Genomic DNA, 25,201 nt, shown 5'->3' on the forward strand with positions numbered 1-25,201 from the left:
CTTCTTGAAATCGGATCGCTGGTCCTCCGCTGGCCAATACCTATCCACCAACTCCTGAGCGTGAGGCAGGAGGCATTTGTGGCTCTCTAAATGCAGGTGGAGAACTTCATAGTCTGAAAGCATTCACGAAAGAGAGGAAAATAGAGAGGCAGTTTTAATTCATGGGGAAAAGCTAAGAAGGATTCAGATAAATTTTTGATTCGGACGTGTATACGACCAGGGACCAGGACTAGGGATAAAACAGAAGTCACATATGGTATTGGGTAATTATCAAAATCATGCATGTGATTTGGCTAATAGATAAATTTCATTAGCCTCATTTACTAAGTACTAAGGTGATCGGTTTAGTCTCATGAAATTTTTCCACCGGTCATTAGAATAAATTGAAAAGCGCTCGTGGCTAAGAAGTCCGATATCCTTTGGGTGCACATTCCATTTAGAGAAAATTTTCACAAATTTATCATAATCAAGGATCAAATCGTGAATATCTAATGACAATATGGATATTTTGCTATTGCATGTCTTGAGCCATGTAATTTGAGTAATAAAAAAAATGATACTCTCAATTAATTTCATTGACTATCCTTAAAATAACTAGCCCAATCTCATAATTTTTTTTCACCAATCGAGAAGCGCGCGAGCAACCTAGAAATTTGATTCTCATCCAAATTTTTTAAAAAATTCTTATGAATATATCATACTAAGATTAAATCATGGGTATCTGTCAAGTCGGGATGTCCTAGAGCGATATCATAACCCGAGATATGTGATTTGGATAATAAGCAACTTGTCTACGCCGTTCAATAAAAAAAAAGGTTATTTTTAATTTAGAGGAATATCTTAAAAAAAATAAATGTCGTGATATTTCTTAAAGTTGAGCCAATTAGTCAATAAATATAATATTCGTTGATTGTTCCTCACTTCCCGTCTCCGAAGTGACGATGTCGACGGCTGGCGATCTCCACCTTCTGCTCTTCCCCTTCCCGGCGCAGGGCCACCTCATCCCCCTCCTCGACCTCGCCCACCACCTCTCCGTCCGCCACCACCGCCTTACCCTCACCGTCGTCGTCACTCCCGCCAACCTCCCCCTCCTCCACCGCTTTCTCGCCTCCACCCCCTCCGCCTCCCCTCTCGTCCTCCCTCTCCCCTCCTCCCCCACCCTCCCCCCTGGGGTCGAGCACGTCCGACAGCTCCGCGCCGCCAATTCTTCCCCTGCAGCCCTCATCCGCGCCCTCTCCTCCCTCCGCTCCGCCGTCGTCGCTTGGGCCCGCTCCTGCCCCCACCCACCCACCGCGCTCATCTCCGATTGGTTCCTCGGCTGGACCAACAACCTCGCTACCGACCTCTCGGTTCCCAACCTCGTCTTCTATTGCTCAAACGCCTTCGCCGTCTCCGCCATCGATTTCCTCTGGCGCACCATGCCCTCCGCGTCTGCATCCCATGTCACCCTCTCCGCCCTCCCCTCCACCCCTTCCTTCCCTTACTCCCGCCTTCCCGCCATCATCCGCGGCTACGTCGCCGGCGATCCGGACTGGGAGTTCACCCGCGAGTCCTTCCTCGCCATCCCCGCCGCATGGGGCGCCGCCATCAACACCTTCGCTGCCCTCGACGATCGCTATCTCGCCCATCTCCGCCGATCGTTCGGCCACGACCGCGTCTGGGCGGTGGGTCCGATCCAGCTGGAGGCCGCCCCCAGCGACCGCGGAGGGGCCACCTCTATCTCGGCGGAGGAGGTCACCGCATGGTTGGACGCCTGCCCGCCGCGATCCGTGGTCTACATCTGCTTCGGGAGCCAGTACACAGAGACAGCGGCTGAGATCGGTGCGATCGCGGCTGCACTAGAGAGGAGCGGGGTCCGATTCGTGTGGGTGATCGGATCGGGGGCGGATCTGCCGGAGGGATTTGAGGCGGGGGAAATGGGGATGCTGATCCGGGGTTGGGCGCCGCAGGCGGCGATCTTAGGGCACGCCGGTGTTGGGGCGTTCGTGACGCACTGCGGATGGAACTCGGTGATGGAGGCGGCGGCGACGGGGGTGCTGTTGCTGACGTGGCCGATGACGGCGGAGCAGTTCCTGAACGCATGGCTGCTGGTGGAGGTGGCGGGCGTGGCGGTGAGAGTCGGGGAAGGAGGCGGAGTGCCGGCGACGGAGGATCTTGCAAAGCTGCTGGTAGAATCGGTGTCGGAGAGTGAAGCGTGGACCGAAGTGAGGGCGCGGGCGGCGGAGCTCCGGCGGAAGATGGCGGAGGCTGTGGCGGCGGGGGGCAGCTCGTACGGAGATCGGGAGGACCTGCTGAAACAATTGACGGGGGAACAGCACACCTGAACTATTTGATGCGATAGAAAAGACTAGCAAGGTTAATTATCCAAATTCGCATGTAAGAAAATATTCTCAGTCGTATTGGGTAATCAGTATTTTACCCTTTTATGGTAATTTACCAAAAGATGCACTAAGTTTAATGTATTTATCAAAAAATATATCATCGTTTGGTATTTACCAAAAAATATAGATAAGTGATATGTAATACCGAATATAATCCTCCCGTCAATCTTCATCCGAATCACATTTTTGAATAACTTTGATTTAAAAAAATAAATCCGATCATTAGTGTACCTCCCTCTTCATGACATACGAGCGTAGCTCCCTCTTGTGAAACTCTAGTTTAGTGACCTCGACTGTTTCTCAAGCAGCATCAAGCATTTCAGTTCAATTAAAAATCAGGACTGTTCGCACGTCAACAGTGAAGGATTCTAGGGTTTACATCAATCAGCTAATATCATAATGGCGCAAAGACGTCGATCGGGTGCATCATCATCCTCTCCACATCAATTAGCTGTAAAGGTTATCATTTTATAAACTCTGTGATCTTGAGAAGCTAAAATAGTATGATTTTAATTTTTTTATTTTTATAAAGTATAGGGTTCAGTTGATGATGGACAGAAACTGCATTGGAACAGTGTCCTCAGTCACTTTAAAAGTTTTTTTCAACCATCCACGAAGAAAGGAGCGCATGAAGGGTCTGTTATTTTACATGACCGACACATAGTGCTGATCAAACAGTCACCCTTTCGTATTTTTTTGGACATAGAAGATATGCAACACATCCGTGAGATTTTGGTAAATATATTTCAAACTTGGGATTCAAGTAGTCAAACCTTTAGATTCTCAGGTACAATTTATAATTTTGTATTTTAATCACAAAGTAGTTGTATGGTAAAATTTAATCTTTTGCTAAACCTGGGTCTGATACGATGTCGTATCAGGCCCAATGTGGGCCTGATATGATGCCGTATCAGGCCCAACGTGTGCTTGATATGGCATCATATCATGTCCACGGTGTTCCTAATACTTTTGTATGTGTTGGTAGAAGTCTAATAATAATTTAACTTGGTCAGGTGTTCCGGTTGGCTTCACAAGATGAGACGTTTCATTGTTGCTTGGTATTGCAGACCGTGGAGCTTCAATTCCGATGAATTCAGCTAAAGCATCCAGTGACCTCTTTCTAACTTACTTCTCAAACAAAAAAGAAGCTACTAGATCAAGAATTGAGGAGTTGCTTAAATTTTATGGCAATCGCGTTGAACGCGAAGATGATGTTTTATTATTTTGCAAATTCTATATTTTGTATATATTTGTTTGTGTCTTATTTTCTTCTAGTACATATAAGGTCCCGTTAAGTCTTATAGATATAGTAGATGATTTTGAGAATCTTGATAGATTCAACTGGATTGAAGCAATCCATGAATTTATGGCTCCACAATTACCTAAGATTGAGGACATATTTTCATCAACTGAGACAAAACAGTCTAACATCAACCTCCCTTACCTAAAGGGATTTGCTGGTCTTTTGGCAGTAAGTGTATAATTTATGTGAAATTTTTTAATATTTTACGGACATTTTTAAAATAGTTAACCCTTCTGATGGTGAATCAGGCATAGTTTTTGGAGCATGTTCCAATCCAAAAACCATATAAAATCAAAGGAGCAAGAATAAATAAGTGGAGGAATATTCCTTCACATATTAGTAAGTGAGATAATTGATTGACAAAGTCTCATCTGAAGAGGTAAATTTTGAATACTTTGACTATAGTTTGGTTAAAAAGTTTTGTTTTAACATGTGGTTTAATATTCTTACATGTTGTGATTGACCTAATCCCTAACCAAGGTGAAAAATCATTGGTTGAGAACCTTGCTGGCGTTGCTGACAGTCCACCTGCAATGGAGGCATCACAAATTGAAGTCACTGAAGTAGGAAGGCAGATTAATAAGGAGTGTTGTAATTGCATTATTCAAGCAAACAAAATTAAAGAGCTAACAATGGAGAACATGCAATTGAAGGAGAGGGAGAAAGAATTACTTAAAATAGTTGAAAATAAAGGCATGGAATCTCAATATAGCGAGCTTGTAGACGATCCTCAAATTGAACCTGTAGGTGTTACAACAAGAAGTAGGAGAGGACGTGACAGAAGTCGCTATGATTACAGGGACACTCCAATTGATAGTCCATTGTGGCTCAAAACTTTACCTAAAAGGCAGCGTAGAAATATACAAATAAGTGAGCCTGCAGAGAAAGTTACAAGTCTAGGAGAAGGAAAAAAAGTTGTCAAAGAATATGTTGTCGTGGGCAAGGGGAAAGGAAAAATTGATTTGGATGAAATGGAAGAAGAAATTAATATTGTACAATTGATGGAAGACAAATCTGATGAAGAGGCAGAGAAGGATGTAGATATGTTTGCCAAATATGACAAAATGAGGAAACAAGCAATTGTTGTAAGACGATATCTGCAAATTTCATTGTAATTTGTTAGATTTAATAGATTATCTAATTGGTTTTTTTGTTTGTGTGTATAGTATGTGAAGAAGCAATTTAAGTCTTCTAAGAAAAAAAACAAGACGAAGAGGTGGCGTACTTGTTAAAAGCCTTGGAGGAAATAAAGTATGTAAATTACATAGTTAATTAGTCAAGACTATTATATGCTTCTCGTATCGTTTGAGCTAAGGTTATCAAAATTAAATTTGTAAAAATAATCTCTGATTTGTTTACTTTGTAGGTTTACAAATGATATAGTTTGGGAGGAACCACCCTTTTGTTTAAATTTGTATTCCCTTTTATCTGGTGTGAATGGAGAGATGTTGACAAGAGGGGATGTAATCGACACGTATTGTAAAATTCTATTTAGGGGGGCATTCTCGTCTGGAAGCACATATAACAAGTCAATATATTGTTCAACATTCTTCACAGTAAGGAATTGATTTGAGTATAGTAAAATTTAGAATTCTTTTTATTATTTGGTTATGTATGTATGACTTTGCATATTTATAGTCATTAATGAAATCGTCAAGTAAGTTTGTCTTCCAACACCTGATAAAGACGGATAGAGGAGATGAAGAGGTAAGGTATATATTTATACCTTTGTGTAGTGATAATGCACACTTCCACTTGCTGCTGGTGGACACCAAATCAATGACGTTCAATCAGTATAATTCTCTAGCAAGTGGAAGTAAATACAAATATGAATTTGAAGCAGCGGTGAGCATCTAATAATAATGTGTATGGTTGTATTTTAATATAAATGCTAGTTGATGGAAAATGGAAATTTCCTCTTCATTCTTCAGGTATTAGATTTTAAATTATATAGTCGTGAGCACGTTGCTGCTATTCATCCAAACTTAGAAAGGCATTATCCGTTCGATAAATGGGTCTCTCGCACAATAGAATGTCCACAACAACAAGCAAGGTAAATCGAGCACAGAGTGTGAATATAAATTATTGATAAAAAAATATTGACCATAAAAATGTTGTTGTTTACAGCGTTAACTGTGGCTTCTTTGTGATGCAATACATTCGATGTCTCCTATATGATATGAAGATGGACTTCAAACAAGGAGACATGAAAAAGATTAGAATTGATGTAATGGTATCAATTTTGAGGGATAAGTATTTTAAAACATTGGATTAAATATCCAGTCTTGTAAGGCAAAAACTTGTATAGAATGTAAATGAACTTATTACGTTGTATAGGTAGTTTAATATCTTTGTATGTAGTCTTTGTTGTATAATACAGTGGTATGTAGTATATGAGAAGATTATAAATTGTCACTGGAATATTAATAATATTGCATAGTGATTAGTCAAATATAAGTCACAATATACAAAATGCGATGCTGGTGCTTATCAGTGGAAAGAGACATAATGTATATAAGTTATACTGCACACCATTTTTATCTTCTCAAAACTAAAAACATGGTAACGGTTGTGATTGTTTAAAATATCAAATAGGCTCGAACCAACAGTCGGTTTCAAGAGCACAATGTCACTAGGTTTTGTGCCAACTGGCACGGAGCAATACCTTCTTAGAAATGGGGTATAAATACGTTTTGACACCAGATATACCTTCTCCCCAGTCAGACCTTCACAGGGAACGTAATTTCAGGTAAATCCAAGTAGGGGAGGGCCATCAGTGGATTTTGGTCAAAACCCACTGATGGACCTAGACACCTCTGATTTGACCCATTTTAGTTCGAGTGGTAATCTAGAGTTGCAAGGACTCCAAATCTGCTGGCAAATCCTTATTTAAAGCTCTATAGGTGTAGGGAAAAAAATAAAATATAATCAGCCTCCGTTGGGCCTGATATGCTTCAATATCAGGCCCAATGTGGGCCTGATATGAGTGCATATCAGGTCCAACGTGGGCCTGGTATCGTATCATTTCATAAAGCTTGATTCTATCTCCCCCTAATATAAACTTCAAACATTCTAACAGTGTCTTGATGAAAAAAATAAATAACATCAATTTTAAAAGTCCCCTTCCATAGGATTGAAAAGAAATGTTGTGCACTGTTCCGTGCCAACTGGCACGGAGCAATACCTTCTTAGAAATGGGATATAAATACTTTTTGACACCAGATATACCTTCTCCCCAATCAGACCTTCACAGGGAACGTGATTTCAGGTAAATCCAAGTAGGGGAGGGTCATCAGTGGATTTTGGTCAAAACCCACTTATGGACCTAGACATCTCTGATTCGACCCATTTCAGTTCGAGTGGTATTCTGAAGTTGCAAGGACTCCAAATCTGCTGGCAAATTGTTATTTAAAGCTCTATAGGTGCTGGGAAAAAAATAAAATATAATCAGCCTCCGTTGGACCTGATATTCTTAAATATCAGGCCCAACATGGGCCTGATATGATTACATATCAGGCCCAATGTGGGTCTGGTATCGTATCGTTTCATAAAGCTTGATTCTATCTCCCCCTAATATAAACTCCAAACATTCTAACAGTGGCCTGATCAAAAAAATAAAATAATATCAATTTTAAAAGTCCCCTTCCATAGGGTTGAAAAGAAAAGTTGTGCATTGTTCCGTGCCAATTGGCACGGAGCAATACCTTCTTAGAAATGGGGTGTAAATACATTTTGACACCAGATATACCTTCTCCCCAGTCAGACCTTCACAAGGAACGTGATTTCAGGTAAATCCAAGTAGGGGAGGGTCATCAATGAGTTTTGATCAAAACCCACTGATGGACCTAGACACCTCTGATTCGACCCATTTCAGTTCGAGTGGTAATCTGGAGTTGCAAGGACTCCAAATCTGCTGGCAAATCCTTATTTAAAGTTCTATAGGTGAGGGGAAAAAAAAAATATAATCAGCCTCTGTTGGGCCTGATATGCTTCAATATCAGGCCCAACGTGGGCCTGATATGAGTGCATATCAGGCCCAACATGGGCCTGGTATCATATCGTTTCATAAAACATTAAATATTCATAGTATTTTAAGGCAAAAACTTGTAGAGAATGTAAATTAAGTTACATAGTGTAGGTAGTTTTATATGTTTGTATGTAGTCTTTGTTGTTTAATACAGTATTATGTATTATATGAGAAGAGGATAAAATGGAACTGGAATATTAATTATATTGCATATTGATTAGTCAAATATAAGTCACAATATCTTGTGACATCCAAATTGCGATGCTGATGCTTATCAGTGAAAAGAGAGATAATGTATATAAGTTGTACTGCACACCATATCTATCTTCTCAAAACTAAAAACATGGTAATGGTTGGGATTGTTTAGAAAATCAAATAGGATCGGACCAACACTCGGTTTCTAGAGCACAAGGTAGGCTTTGAAATTTGAATTAGGCATGTAAATATGGAACACCAAAGTAACTAAGTTACGAGAAAAAAAAATTGGTTCTTAGTCCTGAAACTGCAAGAGGTACTGTTCTGTGGCAACTGGCACGGAGTCATACCTTCTAATCTATGGTGTATAAATTCTGTTTGACACCATATATACCATCTCCCCACCAAGACCTTCATAGGGGACTTGATTTCATGTAAATCCAAGTAAGGGAGGGCTATCAGTGGGTTTTGTTCAAAACCCACTGATGTACCTAGACACCTCTGATTCGACCCATTTAAGTTCGAGTGGGATTCTGGAATTTTAAGGACTCCATCGGTGCTAGCAAATCATGATTTAAAGCTCCATAGCTGTGGTGGCACGTGATGGAAAAAAAAATCAGGCACCGTTGGGCCTGATATGCTTGAATATCATGCCCAACGTGGGCCTGATATGAGTGCATATCAGGCCCAAAGTGGGCCTGGTATGGTATCCTTTCTTATAAATTTATACTATCTCCCCCTTTCTATAAACTCAAAATGTGCTACCATGATCCTTATGAAAAATAAAAAATAAATAAAATTAGAAGGTGCTACCATAGGGTTTAAGTCTATAGCATGGCCATAAGTGGAATATGTGGCAACTGGCACAGAGTCATTCCTTCTAATCCATAGTGTATAAATTCTTTTTGACACCATATATACCATCTCCCCACCAAGACATTCACAGGAGACTTGATTTCATGTAAATCCAAGTAGGGGAGGGCCGTCAGTGGGTTTTGGTCAAAACCCACTGATGGACATAGACACCTCTAATTCGACCCATTTCAGTTCAAGTGGTATTATGTAGTTCGAAGGAATCCATAGGTGCTAGCCAATCATGGTTTAAAGCTCCATAGGTGTGCTGGCAAGTGATGGAAAAAAATACAAATTCAGGCACCATTGGGCCTGATATGCTTGAATATCAGGCCCAACGTGGGCCCGATATTCTACCATATCAGGCCCAACATGGGGCCTGATATTAAAGAGTATTATTTCAAAATAATAATAATTAATTAATCTTACACATAAATCGAGTCGATTAAATTTAAAATAAAATAATGGGATATCAGGCCCAAGTTTTAATCTGCAAAAGCGCACACTCTCCTGCTTCGACCGTCATCTTCTTCTCGAAGCCATTCCACGCAGCTCCGTTCGAGGTGTGACTCTACCTTCACCGACATTCAAGAATCAGTTTCGTACGTAGATCGGTTGCTCATTTAGTTATGCTTTCTATAACCGTTTAACCTAGGGTTTGTGTGGGCGTGTTAGAATAAGAGCGTAGTCGTTATTACGGGATCTAAGAGTTGTTTTTCTGGGTGTGGTTATACAGTAGCTAGGTTCGCAATGGCAATAAAAGAAGCATTGACAAGTGTGAGTGCTGATCGACCAAATTATCCAAGTTTTGTCAACAGAGGAAGAACTAAAAGAATGAACTGGAAAAGTACCATTTTCCACTTCAGAAAGTTTATCTCTTCTGTTAACGCGGTTGCAGAACAAGAACAGAAGATTCGAGGCACACCTTTTTCGTGGATCCTCGACCTCCCTGATAGTTCTTTTATAAGAGCTCAGGTACAAAATATGTTCGATAATTGGGATCATGAGGAAAAAAACTTTATCTTCCATGGGAAGAAGATCAAATTTACAAAGGTAGATGTGGGACTGATTCTTGGCCTACCCGACAATGGAGAGATAGTTCGTCTCGATTTAAATGAGGCTTCAAGCGCACTGTACATGGAGTTTTTCCGAGATTCGGATTGTTCTGCCAGACATTTGGAGAAACTGATTAGGAAGTCGAGATCAAATGACAAGCTGTACTGTCAGCTATATATCCTGTATTTTTTTGCAACTGTTCTGTTTTGTGGGAGTAGCAGTGTTCTCAGAATACCTGTGCTCTCCCTAATTGACTGTGTAGATGATTTTGACAACTTAGCTAGGTTTAACTGGTGCAATGTAGTATACAGTTTCATAGCTCAACAATTAGACTCCATTTGATTGGAGCTTACATTAAGACCAAAACCACAGGTTGCTGATGCAACGCCCAAGGCCCCCTTGCTCAAGGGATTTCCAAATATTTTGGCTGTAAGTCCGATTACACATATATATCACGATATTTGTAAATATTATAAATTATTTTTATAATCATATTGTAGGTATGGGTGTGTGAACACATCAGCATTATTGTGTTAGTTAGGGCCCTAGAGCCAATTATTTGATGATTGTATTTTGGACTTATTGTATCATATTCTATATAAATAAAGGCATTTGGATTTTGGTTATTATACTTACTTGTATTGGTGCCAAATAAACTAAGTATAATAATGTCCTTAAGTAGACGGTTCTCACATATATCAATCGGTTAGTTGAACCGATAGTGAGATGATATGGGGAACACTACTCTTAATCATTCCTAGTCGAGTATTAACATTCAGGGACAATGTTAATGCAATAAGACTAGCATGTAGGTCAACTCGATGACTTGATCTCACAAGTCATGGATATAGAGATATCAAGTTGACACATGGGTATACATTAGAGAATGTATACTGAATGACCCGCCATGAGAAAGTATCATGGATCGTTATATGAGTGTCATATACTTTCTCATGTGGCTATTAGTATGACTACTAGTCCTTAGACCTGAAGTCACCATAGATCCCTACATAAGGAGTTATGTACTTTGGTTTCGTCAAACGTCACCCGTAACTGGGTGGACTATAAAGGCGATTACTGGGTATATAACAAATTATGCAGAGGGATATGAGTGATGTAGATGTTGGTGCAACATCCCTCAGGTCAAGGTTGACCTGGTTGACCAAACTTGAGTCTTGGTTTGGGTTTCGATGTTTGACAATACAAGGTTGATTGAAGAAGAGTCAAGTAGGTCAAGGATTGACCGGATACTTGACTGGGAAGTCCTAACTGGGAAGCTAGGCAGGAGGAAAGTCCTGGTGAGTGAAGCCATGCAACGGAGAAGTCCTGGTGAGTGAAGCCAGGCAGCGGAGAAATCCTAGTGAGTGAAGCTAGGTGAAAATCCTGGTGAGTGAAGCCAAGTGAAAGACCTAGTGAGTGAAGCTAGGCAATTGGGAAAGTCCTGGTGAGTGAAGCCAGGCAGGAGAAATCCAGATGGGTCAAGGTTGACCAGACATCTGTTGGGAAGTCCAAGTAGGTCAAAGGATTGACTGGATACTTGGCATGAGGAAATCCAGATGGGTCAAGGTTGACCAGACATCTGGTGGAAGTTTAAGTAGGTCAAGGGGGTGACCGGATACTTGGCACGAAGAGAAAAGTCCAAGTGGGTCATAGGGATTGATCGGACACTTGGTGGGGAGTCCTGGCAGGTCAAGGGAGTGACCAGATGCTAGGCATGATATACCAACAGGTCAAGGTTGACCGAATGTTGGTTTGAGAGGCGTGGGACGTGGTTTTGGGCAAAAACCAGGAGCTGGATCGATCAGTGGATCGATCCAGGCCTTTCCCAGCGAACAAAGAGCCTCTGGATTGATCAGTGGATCGATCCAGAGGTCCTAATCGATCAGCCGATCGATTGGGACGCTGCTGGTTCGCACGATAAGCACTGGATAGATCTGTGGATCGATACAGGCATTTTTCCAGAGCACAGAGGCGCTCTGGATCGATCCGTGGATCGATCCAAAGCCTCCCCGATCGATTGGGAGCAATCCAATCGATCGGGATCCGACCATTGGCGTCGATTTAAGCCGCAGGCGTTCATTTCCTTCGGTAGAACTTCACCGATTCACTCCAGATACTCTCCAGCACCTCCATAGCTCTCTCCAAGCTCCAGATCGCCAGTTCTTGAAGATTCTTGAAGGCTTTTCCAAGTCAAGAGGCGGATCAAAAACAAGAAGAAGAAGTTAGGGTTAGGGTTTTTATTGCACATCTTGTAAGCTTTTGCTTATCTTGTATTTCCCTTTCTTCTTCTTGTATTGAGAGTGTTGTAGGGCTTCTCCGCCTTTGGTAGTTACCATAAAGGAGTGTTATTCATAGTGGAGGGTGCGTGAGTAGGTGTGGATCCTTGGACTAGTCACCTCTTGTGAGGTGGATACCAAGTAAACCATCCTTGTTAGCGTTGTATGTTTTTGTTTCTTATATTTCCGCTGCATATCTCTGAAGAAACGAGCAACGCCGCCGACGAGCACGCGAAGAGCTATTCACCCCCCCCCCCCCCCTTAGCTACTTTTCGGTCCCAACAAGTGGTATCAGAGCGAGGCCGCTCTTCACCGAAATCATCGCTGGAAGGGTCAAGCATAACAAGAAGAGCTAGAGGGTGAAGAAGTTGAATCAAAATTGTCAAAGTCAAAGAAATTCAAAAGCTCAACTTCTACAATGGAATTCCGAGATGGGCTCGGATTCGACACGAGGGTGGCTCCACCATACACTTCCACGAGCTTCGATTCTTGGAAATCAAGAATCGAAAATTTTCTTATGATGGAGATAGAGCAATGGTTTGCTCTTATGGAAGGCTTCAAGACTCCAACAAACTCAAAGGGCAAAGTTCTCAAGAGGAGCAAGTGGAGCCAAGAGCAAGTCCAAAGGTGCGAGGCAAATGACAAAGTGACCAAGCTTTTGGTCAATTTATTGCCAAGCACCATCCTTTGCAAAATTGGAGAATTTGAAGATGCAAAAGAATTATGGAATAAATTGGCCAAGCTTCATGAAGAGATCCCCTCCACTGTACAAGAGCAAGAAGAATCCAGAAAGGGTGACTCTTTGGAGCAAGACCAAGAGGAGGACTCCGAGGTTGAGAGATGCTCAACCTCCGAAGAAGAAGTCCAAGAAGAAGCTTCATTTTCAAGGGAGTGCAATGAAGAGAACAAGGAGGGAGCATACTCCTTGTTCAATGTATAAGATGATGAAGCCTCCACCTCTAGGATTGAGGGGGAGTGTAGATCAATGAACCCGGAGCAAGAAGAGGCCTCCACATCCGGGTCAAGTGAAGAAGAAGAAGATGGTGCCACCTCCAAAATTCAAGAAATATCAAATGGAGGAGCAAGTGCCATCCCTACACAAGAAGGTATAAATGTTTCAATTAAAAATAAAAATCATATAATATGTTTTGAGTGTAGGGAAAGTGGGCACTACAAGAGCAAGTGTCCCAACTTGGCCAAGAAGAAGGGTCAAGTGACACAAAAGGGCAAGGAGCAGCCCAAGGAGACCACCCCCGGGAAAAAGAAGAGCAAGGAGCACATTGCGTGCTTCTTGTGTCAACAAAAAGGGCATTACCGAAGTCAATGCCCCAAGGGGAAGAAGATGGTCAAGGCTCAAGGAGGCACTAGTTAAGGGGGAGCCTCCAAGTTAAAGAAGAAGGTAACATTTATTGAGCCTACCCCTTTACGTTATGGTAAAAAGCATGATAGTTCTAATTTTTATCATTTTAATGTAATTTACCATAAGAATAGAAAGCATGAGGGCATTAAGGAAAAGCATGTGGCCCTACATGCCAAGACTACCCAACCTAAGGTTAGGAAGGTAGATAGACATTTGGGCAAGAACACTAAGGATAATAGATACAAGCCCAAGAATAAAAATGCTCATGGATCAAATGAAAAATCAAATACTAAGGACTTAGTGAGGGAAAATCAAGTCTTGAGGTCAAGACTTGATAAATTAGAAAAGACCCTAAAAAGATTGGAAAATATCCTATTAGGGCAAAATGAGCATAACCTAGGTTTAGGGGTACAAAAGCCATCAAATGGCCATAGAGGTTTGGGATACAAACCCAAAGCAAAAAAGGATGTGCCTAGTTATCATAGGGTTCCATATAGTTATGGAACAAACCCTAAGTCTAGAGGTCAAGTCAAGGATACAAGGGAAGATATCCCTAGAAGTATCTTTGCAATCAAAGTGACTAAGACTTCTAAGAAGTCTAAGAAAGTCACTAACAAGGCCACAAGGGAGGCTATCCCTAGAGTTGACCTAGAAAATGTGACCAAGGCTTCTAAGAAGCCCAACAAGGTCACTAGGAAGGTATCTAGGGAAGTTATCCCTAGTGAGTACCTAGAGCATCCAAGGAGCACCAATAGGTGTTGGGTTCCTAGGAGCATCTTCTCTACCCCATAGATGGGTTAGAAAGTGTCAACTCCGATTAGAAGGGTAGTTAACCCAACTTTGAGGAAATTGACACTCAAGGAGTATTTTCAAGGTTTTTGTTAACCTTTGAAAATGAAATGGAATTATTATTTACTCCTTGAAAGAGTAAAATGTACCTAATGGTGGAAAATTTGATTTTATCTTAAAATGGCATAAATTGGGAAAATATAGAGAAATACCAAGTTGGGATTTTGGTATTCTCTTAGAAATTTAAGACAATCCGGGCCTTGATTTATGTGATTACTTTTGAGGAAAAATGGAATATGCCAACATTTGAGGATATGCTTAATTTTTAAGTGGCATAAACAAATCAAGAGAAATAGAAATGTCAATTTAGGTTTTGACATTTCTTTGAAGCATTTAGGGCAATCTAGGTTTAACGTTTTAAGTTAAAACAAGTGGTATATTTTGAGTTAGCTAAGTGGTTAAGGATACTTAGAAAGGTAATCTAGGTATATTTTATTTATGTTAAACCTTGCCATGATTGTTTGCCCATTATATGCCATGGCATCATGTTTTATTTTTTTTATTCATGTTTTATTATGAAAAATCCAAAAATACCATGTCATGACATTCATACATCATGTAGTTATAGGAATCCTTCTTTTGAAAGCTATTTCATTTTGATGTATGCCATAACATTATCATGCATTGTGTTTAATTCCTTAAAAGCAAGGACAAATGGCATTTATCAACAAGTGTTTTCAACAAGTGTTGTCAACAAGTGGTATTAACAAGTAATATCCTAAGTGGATGTTCAATATCCATAAAATGCCTAGATAGATATGCATGATCCCTAGATTAGGGCAAAACCAAAATTTACATCTCACAAAGACCTATAAGATGACTTGTATGTGTTTTGTGCACAATAGATACAAGTGAGATGTTAGGATGATGAACAAAACTCAACATGTTGATTTAGTGCATTTCTTTGAGTTTTAAGTTCATCAAAACACATAGTTATGTGTTTTCCCATCATTGGGAAAGCTAATGTACAAGTCATGTGCATTAAGCCCAAGGAACATGGTGGGATATTGGTTGTGAAAATGTTTTTAAAATGATTTTGGAAAACCTTGGTGAAGGCTATCTTTTGATAGTAATCACCATTGAATAGTTAGACACAAACTTGAAGAAAACACTAAAGTTTTTGCAAGTTCTCAAGTTTGTGTCAATCCTTGAAAATATGATGTATTTTCATAGAAAACTATTTTTCCATGATAAATTATACCCTAAATAATGTCTACACAAATTTTTACGATTTTTGGAATTTTGTAGAATTTTTTTTTGGGGTTTCTGAAATTGGCTGAAATTGAATTTCAGCAATTTCAGGCTTTCAATCGATCAGTGGATCGATTCAGCAGGGGTCAATCAATTGGAACCCAACTCCAATCGATCGAAGATGTTGATTTTGGCTGGGAAGGTCTGATTTCAGCATCTTTGAACCTATTTTAGTCTAGGTAACCAATCCAAACCCCTGAAAATACATTTGTATACATAAAACGGGTGTTTTCGTGTGGAAAATAAGGATGGATTGGCTAAGGAAGGCTAAGTTGAAGTTTAGGTTGAGGTTTGTTTCAAATTTTGAATATTTGAATCTCAAAACTTCTAAAATTGGGTTTCCTAAAGTTTTAGGGATTCCAAGTCATTGTTGGTGCAATGACAGAAGTTACCACCATGTCTTTATGAGGAGGGACTCTTTAAAGACATAAAAATTATTTTTCATGAACCTTGGAAGGTGGTTAACCTTCCGTTAAGAACATGCTCAAGGTTGAGCGTTTGAACTTTAAGGAGGAGTGGATATCCTCATTGTTCAAGTGGTTTCAAGTGGATAAATGCTCAAGGATGGGCATTTGCCTACATTGGGGGAGAATGTAGGGTTAAGGATAATGAAGGGTATGGGACCTTCATTATCGTGTTGATCACAACGAGTGAAGTTGTGAACAACGATGAACAACTCTTCAGGGGGAGAGTTTTCAACAAGTGAATTTGTTGATGTGTGCCCAAAAATGGGGCATGGTTTGATGTGTGCCCAAAAATGGGACATGATTTGATGTGTGCCAATAGGGGGAGAATGAAAGGGAGTAAGTTAGGCTTTCATTACCTAGAGGGAGTTTGCCCTCTTAGGGGGAGAATGAAGGGCTTAACTTATGTATTCATTACCTAGTGGCATGAAGAAGGTTTAGGCTATGGGATTAGCCTAACTTACATGTGGTATTGTAAGTGATAGTGTTGGTATTGTCAAACATCAAAAAGGGGGAGATTGTTGGTGCAACATCCCTCAGGTCAAGGTTGACCTGGTTGACCAAGCTTGAGTCTTGGTTTGGGTTTCGATGTTTGACAATACAAGGTTGATTGAAGAAGAGTCAAGTAAGTCAAGGATTGACCGGATACTTGACTGGGAAGTCCTAACTGGGAAGCTAGGCAGGAGGAAATTCCTGGTGAGTGAAGCCAGGCAGCGGAGAAGTCCTGGTGAGTGAAGCCAGGCAGCGGAGAAATCCTAGTGAGTGAAGCTAGGTGAAAATCCTGGTGAGTGAAGCCAGGTGAAAGACCTAGTGAGTGAAGCTAGGCAATTGGGAAAGTCCTGGTGAGTGAAGCCAGGCAGGAGAAATCCAGATGGGTCAAGATTGACCAGACATCTGTTGGGAAGTCCAAGTAGGTCAAAGGAATGACTGGATACTTGGCATGAGGAAATCCAGATGGGTCAAGTTGACCAGACATCTGGTGGAAGTTTAAGTAGGTCAAGGGGGTGACCGGATACTTGGCACGAAGAGAAAAGTCCAAGTGGGTCATAGGGATTGACCGGACACTTGGTGGGGAGTCCTGGCAGGTCAAGGGAGTGATCAGATGCTAGGCATGATATACCAACAGGTCAAGGTTGACCGAATGTTAGTTTGAGAGGCTTGGGACGTGGTTTTGGGCAAAAACCAAGAGCTGGATCGATCAGTGGATCGATCCAGGAGCTGGATCGATCAGTGGATCGATCCAGGCCTTTCCCAGCGAACAGAGAGCCTCTGGATCGATCAGTGGATCGATCCAAAGGTCCCAATCGATCAGCCGATCGATTGGGACGCTGCTGGTTCGCACGATAAGCGCTGGATCGATCTGTGGATCGATCCAGGCACTTTTCCAGAGCACAGAGGCGCTCTGGATCGATCCGTGGATCGATCCAAAGCCTCCCTGATCGATTGGGAGCAATCCAATCGATCGGGATCCGACCGTTGGCGTCGATTTAAGCCGCAGGCGTTCATTTCCTTCGGTAGAACTTCACCGATTCACTCCAGATACTCTCCAGCACCTCCATAACTCTCTCCAAGCTCTAGATCGCCAGTTCTTGAAGATTCTTGGAGGCTTTTCCAAGTCAAGAGGTGGATCAAAAACAAAAAGAAGAAGTTAGGGTTAGGGTTTTTATTGCACATCTTGTAAGCTTTTGCTTATCTTGTATTTCCCTTTCTTCTTCTTGTATTGAGAGTGTTGTAGGGCTTCTCCACCTTTGGTAGTTACCATAAAGGAGTGTTATTCATAGTGGAGGGTGCGTGAGTAGGTGTGGATCCTTGGACTAGTCACCTCTTGTGAGGTGGATACCAAGTAAACCATCCTTGTTAGCGTTGTATGTTTTTGTTTCTTATATTTCCGCTGCATATCTCTGAAGAAACGAGCAACGCCGACGACGAGCACGCGAAGAGCTATTCACCCCCCCTCTAGCTACTTTTCGGTCCCAACAGTAGATGAGATCTATCCCTCCTATATGACGGGAGAGACATCGGTATTCTTGATAGAGTGAGACCACGAAGTGCATGACCATGCCCAAATGAGTCAATATAGGATATTGAGCTCATTTGATTTAGTGAGTCTACTTAGAGTTCAAGATTTAGATTGATCAGAGGATGACACGGTCTATGCCTCACATTGACCAATCTAGATATCTAGGATAGAAGAACACTTATCATATATTGTGAGGAGTCACAATTAGTAGTCACAAGGTGATGTTGGATCTCAACATTCTTGTAACTTGGGTAGTAATGATGTGTTGCTAGATACCGCTCATTACTTATGCTCCTAAATGGGTTTAGGACATTGCCAACGTTACAAGAACCTATAGGGTCACACACTAAGGACAATTAGATGGAGATTAGGTTCATATGATGAACCAAGAGGATTAGATTCATTTGATGAATCAAATTGGATTAAGAGTAATCCTAATTGGGCTAACTTGAGTTCGACTCAAGTTGATTCATGTGTTCAATGAGTCTAATTTAGATTATGACTCATTGAATCAATTTAATTAAATGAATTAGATTCATTATATTAAGTTGGCTTGAATCAAATGGTTGGATTCGATCAACCATGGAAGAGATTTGGTCAAGTTTGACTTGACTTGAGAGGAAGATAAAAGTCAAGTTTGACTTGACTTTATGCCACCTCATTGGTGAGTTGGCATTGATGTGGACCAATGATGTTACTCCACATCATCATAGGTGTCACCTCATGGAAGTTACAAAGCCATTTTCTTTAATAGCTTCACATTAATTGCACTTAATGCAATTTTTGGGAGTTACACAACTTGAAAGTGGCCGGCCACTTTTGAATGGGAATCAAATTGATTTTCCTCATTCAAGTGCATTATTCCTTCTTCTTCCTCTTGGAGCTCTCTTCCTCTCCCTCTCCTCCTCAACTTGGCCGAACCACACATAGGTGCTAGCACACCTCTTTGTGTGTTTTTCTCCACCTACGAGTCCGTGTGGATACTTTTAGAGGAGTATCTATCTTGATACTCTTGAGATCCGGCACCGTTTGGACGAGCGGGAACGCGAAGGGCTTCGCTTCAAAGGTATAACTCGTTTCATGTAGATCTAGGAGTAGATCTAAGTAGAAACTCGTACTCGTAATTTTGTTTTGAAATCTTTTCTTCGCACGAGATCCGTAGGCTAGGGTGATTCGGGGTTTCCGCGACGCGAAAAAGTGATTTTCGCGGCCCGAAAAACCCAACATATTGATCCAGACCATCCAGAAAAATTGCCAAGAATACTACGGTGGAGGTGGCCTAACTATCATGTTGACACAGTCAAAAAAATGATAGACCGTGTAACTTCAGATAAAATTTTAATAGATTTAATTCCGGCAGAATCAGAATTGGATTTACTACCAAATCGGCCTCAGCCAACTGAGTCTCTTGAGTTGGTTGGCCAAGGATTTTTACAGCAAGCCGAAGAAGGTCTACTGCAGTGTGACGATACGGTAGATTGTATTTTGTGCAAGGAAAAGGATAACAAAATTGATAGTTTAAAGCAAGATTTACATAAAGCTACTCAAAGTTTGGAGGAAGCTAATAAAAACCTAGCAACGGTGATAGAAGAAAAGGATAGTCTAGTAGCAGCAAAGGATATTGTGATTGCTGATATGGAATCTATGCTTAAAGAAAAGGATCAACAAATAAGTGAATTGCGTAAGGAACGGGATACGAGTGGCACCAAGGCTGACACTATAAATTCTGACGTGGATAACAGAATTTTAAATGTTAAAGACAAAATCATAGTCGATGCCGAAAATAAGATTAAAGAGCTCCAACAAGTCATACAAAGCATATCAGGGGAGCCAAGAGCATCAGAAGGCATAGACCCTAATCTGCCTATAATTCCAACTAATTTTCGAGTAGGCCCCAAAAGAAAGAGAACCCAGAGAAGTTTGATAGCCGAATGCACCAAAAAAAAAAAAGGCAAACAGCTTGTTCTTACTATCGAACCAGATGCTCCTGCACCATCAAAGACCGAAGATACAAGTTCATCGTAGCTAGAAACAAAATGTGATGAACTTAACAAGGTCAAAATCAAAATATTGAAGGTACGGTCCAGAGTAGGTAAGTTGTTATTTTATATTCCTTAATGACATAGTATAATTTTAATTATCTCAGCAAGTGAAGACATTTTTTAAAAAAGTCAAGATGTTGTGATAGCCGATGCATTATTGAAGCTCAGTCAGTTAAGGTAACATAGTTGCCAACCTAAATACTTAAACCACATGTCAACGAAGGATTATTATTGGACTTTAATGATATTTTTTTACTTTTAATTTATTAAATACCATTGACTGTATCCTTGTGTGTAGGGTGACGGTGCAACCAATATGGACAAATGATAATTTCTCTTTAGATATGCAATCTTTTATGACAATATTTGATTGGACGCAATACACCAATGAGGATTGCATAAATGTTTATTGGAATATTCTTGCTAATGAAGCCAAAAACTCTAACTCACCGTACCACCCATCTATATTTTGTGGGGTTGGATTCCGAGTATGTCCCTTATCTCATTGTAAATTGTTTATAATATATATTGGATGCAGTCACCTAAATAGCTCTATTATTTGCATAGGAATTGTTCGGAATGATGCACGTGGATGCATTGAAACGAACTGCAAAAACTGATGACGACAAGGACATTAGATATATTTTCTATCCTCTAAATAACCAAGATGATCATTGGCATCTAATGGTCATGGACATGGAGGAAGGTCAAATAATTCATTATAACTCTCTTGGCACCACAGAAAATTACACTTATGTTTTTAATCAAACTGTAAGTGACAAATTTCGTATATCCAATAATCATTGGTTATGTATTAATTACTATGGTTTGATATTTGTAGGTGTTATTTTTTAAGGAGCTAAACTGGTCATACTATACCAGATGGCATAAAGGTTTAGCACCTTTCTCCGGGAGAGAGTATAAAACGATTCAAGTTATTGGCCCTACACAAAGCAAATCGTAAGTATTTGTGTATGTTCCATAATAATTGGATTTGGCTTTTTGATGATGGATTAACCAGGCCCACGTTGGGCCTGATATTCAATCATATCAAGCCCAACGGTGCCTGAATTTGTTTTTTTTTCCATCACTTGCCAACACACCTATGGAGCTTTAAACCATGATTGGCTACCACCGATGGATTCCTTCGAACTCCAGAATACCACTCGAACTGAAATGGGTCGAATCAGAGGTGTCTAGGTCCATCAGTGGGTTTTGACCAAAACCCACTTATAACCCTCCCCTATTTGGATTTACATGAAATCACATTCCCTGTGAAGGTCTGACTGGGGAGAAGGTATATCTGGTGTCAAAATGTATTTATACTCCATTTCTAAGAAGGTATTGCTCCGTGCCAGTTGGCACGGAACAGTGCACAACTTTTCTGAAGGGGACTTTTAAAATTGATCTTATTTAATTTTTTTTATCAGGCCCCTGTTAGAATGTTTGGAGTTTATATTAGGGGGAGATATATTCAAGCTTTATGAAATGATACGATACCAGGCCCACGTTGGGCCTGATATGCAATCATATCAGGCCCACGTTGGGCTTGATATTGAAGCATATCAGGCCCAACGGAGCCTGATTATATTTTATTTTTTTTCCAGCACCTATAGAGCTTTAAATAAGGACTTTTCAGCATATTTAGAGTCCTTGCAACTCCAGATTACCACTCAAACTGAAATGAATCGAATCAGAGGTGTCTAGGTCCATCAGTGGGTTTTGACCAAAACCCACTGATGGCCCTCCCCTACTTGGATTTACATGAAATCACGTTCCCTGTGAAGGTCTGACTGGGGAGAAGGTATATCTGGTGTCACAACGTATTTATACCCCATTTCTAAGAAGGTATTGCTCTGTGACAGTTGGCACGGAACAGTGCACAACTTTTCTGAAGGGGATTTTTAAAATTGATCTTATTTAATTTTTTTGATCAGGCCCCTATTAGAATGTTTGGAGTTTATATTAGGGGGAGATAAAATCAAGCTTTATGAAATGATACGATACCAGGCCCATGTTGGGACTGATATGCACTCATATCAGGCTCACGTTGGGCCTGATATTGAAGCATATCAGGCCCAACGGAGGCTGATTATATTTTATTTTTTTCCCTACACCTATAGAGCTTTAAATAAGAATTTGCCAGCAGATTTGGAGTCCTTGCAACTCCAGATTACCACTCAAACTGAAATGGGTCGAATCAGAGGTGTCTAGGTCCATAAGTGGGTTTTGACCAAAACCCACTTATGGCCCTCCCCTACTTGGGTTTACATGAAATCACATTCCCTGTGAAGGTCTGACTGGGGAGAAGGTATATCTGGTGTCAAAACGTATTTATACCCCATTTCTAAGAAGGTATTACTCCGTGCCAGTTGGCACGGAATAGTGCACAGCTTTTCTGAAGGGGACTTTTAAAATTGATCTTATTTAATTTTTTTTTATCAGGCCCCTGTTAGAATGTTTGGAGTTTATATTAGGGGGAGATATATTCAAGCTTTATGAAACGATACGATACCAGGCCCACGTTGGGCCTGATATGCACTCATATCAGGCCCACGTTGGGCTTGATATTGAAGCATATCAGGCCCAATGGAGCCTGATTATATATTTTTTTTCTAGAACCTATAGAGCTTTAAATAAGGATTTTCCAGCATATTTAGAGTCCTTGCAACTCCAGATTACCACTCAAACTGAAATGAATCGAATCAGAGGTGTCTAGGTCCATCAGTGGGTTTTGACCAAAACCCACTGATGGCCCTCCCCTACTTGGATTTACCTGAAATCACGTTCCCTGTGAAGGTCGGACTGGGGAGAAGGTATATCTGGTGTCAAAACGTATTTATACCCCATTTATAAGAAGGTATTGCTCTGTGCCAGTTGGCATGGAATAGTGCATAGCTTTTCTGAAGGAGACTTTTAAAATTGATCTTATTTAATTTTTTTTATCAGTCCCCTGTTAGAATGTTTGGAGTTTATATTGGGAGATAGAATCAAGCTTTATGAAACGATACAATACCGGGCCCACGTTGGACCTGATATGCACTCATATCAGGCCCAACGGAGGCTGATTATATTTTATTTTTTTCCCTGCACCTATAGAGCTTTAAATAAGGATTTGCCAGTAGATTTGAAGTCCTTGCAACTCCATATTACCACTTAAACTGAAATGGGTCGAATTAGAGGTGTCTAGGTCCATCAGTGGGTTTTGACCAAAATCCACTGATGGCCCTCCCCTACTTGGATTTACCTAAAATCACGTTCCCTGTGAAGTTCTGACTGGGGATAAGGTATATCTGATGTCAAAACGTATTTATACCCCATTTCTAAGAAGGTATTGCTCTGTGCCAGTTGGCATGGAACAGTGCACAACTTTTCTTTTCAACCCTTTGGAAGGAGACTTTTAAACTTGATCTTATTTATTTTTTTTTATCAGGACACTGTTAGAATATTTGGAGTTTATATTAGGAGGAGTTAGAATCAAGATTTATGAAACGATATGATACCAGGCCCACGTTGGGCCTGATATTGAAGCATATCAGGCCCAACGGAGGCTGATTATATTTAAATTTTTTCCTAGCACCTATAGAGCTTTAAATAAGGATTTCCCAGCAGATTTGGAGTCTTTGCAACTCCAGATTATCACTCGAACTAAAATGGGTCCAATCAGAGGTGTCTAGGTCCATCGGTGGGTTTTGTCCAAAACCCACTGATGACCCTCCTGTTGGTTGCTACTCGGAAAGCCTAGAGGTTCCACTGTACAAAAATTTTGTATAAAGGTCTGAACCTTTTCCTAGCTACCATGTGTTCTTTTAAATTAAATTTTGGATCGCCTGCGGAACTTAACACGTTTGATCCAAAACTTAATCTATTTGTTCTTTTAGGTTTTGACTTGGATCTCCTGCGGAACTTAACACGTTCGATCCAAATCACCTAAGTTATTAATTCCATTAAATATTAATTTCCATAATTGGTTCCCAGTATTGACGTGGCGAGGCACATGGCCTTCTTGGATATGGGAGCAACCACCACCGACTAGACAAAACCTTTTATAGAAAGATAATATTTAATTTCCTAAAATAACTTTAGGTTAACCAAAAGGAACAATCAAATCACAAGGAAAAGAAGAAAACATAAGAACACTACATCGAAAATAAATTTGAAATACTAGAATCGTAAGCCTCTTGTATTTGGTATTATTTCCAAAAATAACTAGTATGATGCGGAAAGGAAAAATACTAGTTATACCTTTTAGAAAGACCTCTTGATCTTCTACCGTATTCCTCTTCTAACCTCGGACGTTGTGTGGGTAACGATCTTCCGAGATGAGAACCACCAAGCACCTTCTTCTTCCTTCTAGGTTTCGGCCACCAAAATTCTCCAAGAGAAGTAGAGGTCCGGCCACCACCACCAAGCTCCAAGGGATGCAAGAAATAAAACCTCCTTTCTCTCTTTCTTCTCCTAGCTAGAACCGGCCACCATCAAGAGCTCCAAGAGGGATTGCCGCCGGCCACAAGAAGAAGAGAAGAGGAAGAAGCTAGGGCCGGCCACCAAGGAGGAAAAGAGAGGAAGAATAGAATAGAGTTATTCACAATGAAGCCTTCTCTACCCCCTCTTTTATAATCCTTGGTCTTGGCAAATAAGGAAATTTAATTAAAAACTTCCTTAATTATTTTGCCATGAAAAAGAAAATTTTATTTAATTAAAAATAATTTCCTTTTTACAAATACAATGGCCGGCCACACCATTCCACAAATCAAGGAAATTTTAATTCACACAAGAATTAAAACTTCCTAATTTGCTTTCGGAAATTTATAAAAATTTCTCAAATAATTTTTCCCTTCATGGTGGTTAATAAAAAGGAATTTTTATAAATTAAAATATTTCTTTTAAACATGTGGATAAAAAGAAAGTTATCTCTAAAAATTAAAATCTCTTTTAATCTACAAATAAGGAAAGATATCAAATCTTTTCTTAATCTTTTGTAGAAACTTATAAAAGAGAATATTTAATTTTAAACTCTCTTTTAAATCATGAACATGATTAAAATTGAAAGTTTTCTTAAAATTTAAAATCCTCCTTTAATCAACAAATAAGGAAAGATTTCAAATTTTAAACTCTCTTTTAA

The 25,201-nt window shown here is 40.3% G+C and overlaps 1 protein-coding gene across 1 annotated transcript; it reads left to right on the forward strand.

Annotated features, from left to right (window-relative positions):
- The first annotated feature begins 883 nt into the window (after nucleotides 1-883).
- On the forward strand, nucleotides 884-2,512 carry LOC121997354 (flavonol 3-O-glucosyltransferase UGT89B1-like). Its single transcript, XM_042551719.1, has one exon. It carries the CDS (start codon nucleotides 942-944, stop codon nucleotides 2,322-2,324), a length of 1,383 nt encoding a protein of 460 aa, XP_042407653.1. The 5' UTR covers nucleotides 884-941; the 3' UTR covers nucleotides 2,325-2,512.
- The last annotated feature ends 22,689 nt before the right edge of the window (nucleotides 2,513-25,201 follow it).

Source organism: Zingiber officinale, chromosome 6A (genome assembly GCF_018446385.1).
Source record: "Zingiber officinale cultivar Zhangliang chromosome 6A, Zo_v1.1, whole genome shotgun sequence".
NCBI classification, from domain to species: Eukaryota; Viridiplantae; Streptophyta; class Magnoliopsida; order Zingiberales; family Zingiberaceae; genus Zingiber; species Zingiber officinale.

Excerpts from the sequence above, each read along its gene's own strand:
- LOC121997354 (XM_042551719.1), top strand. The coding sequence starts at position 942 with ATGTCGACGGCTGGCGATCTCCACCTTCTGCTCTTCCCCTTCCCGGCG.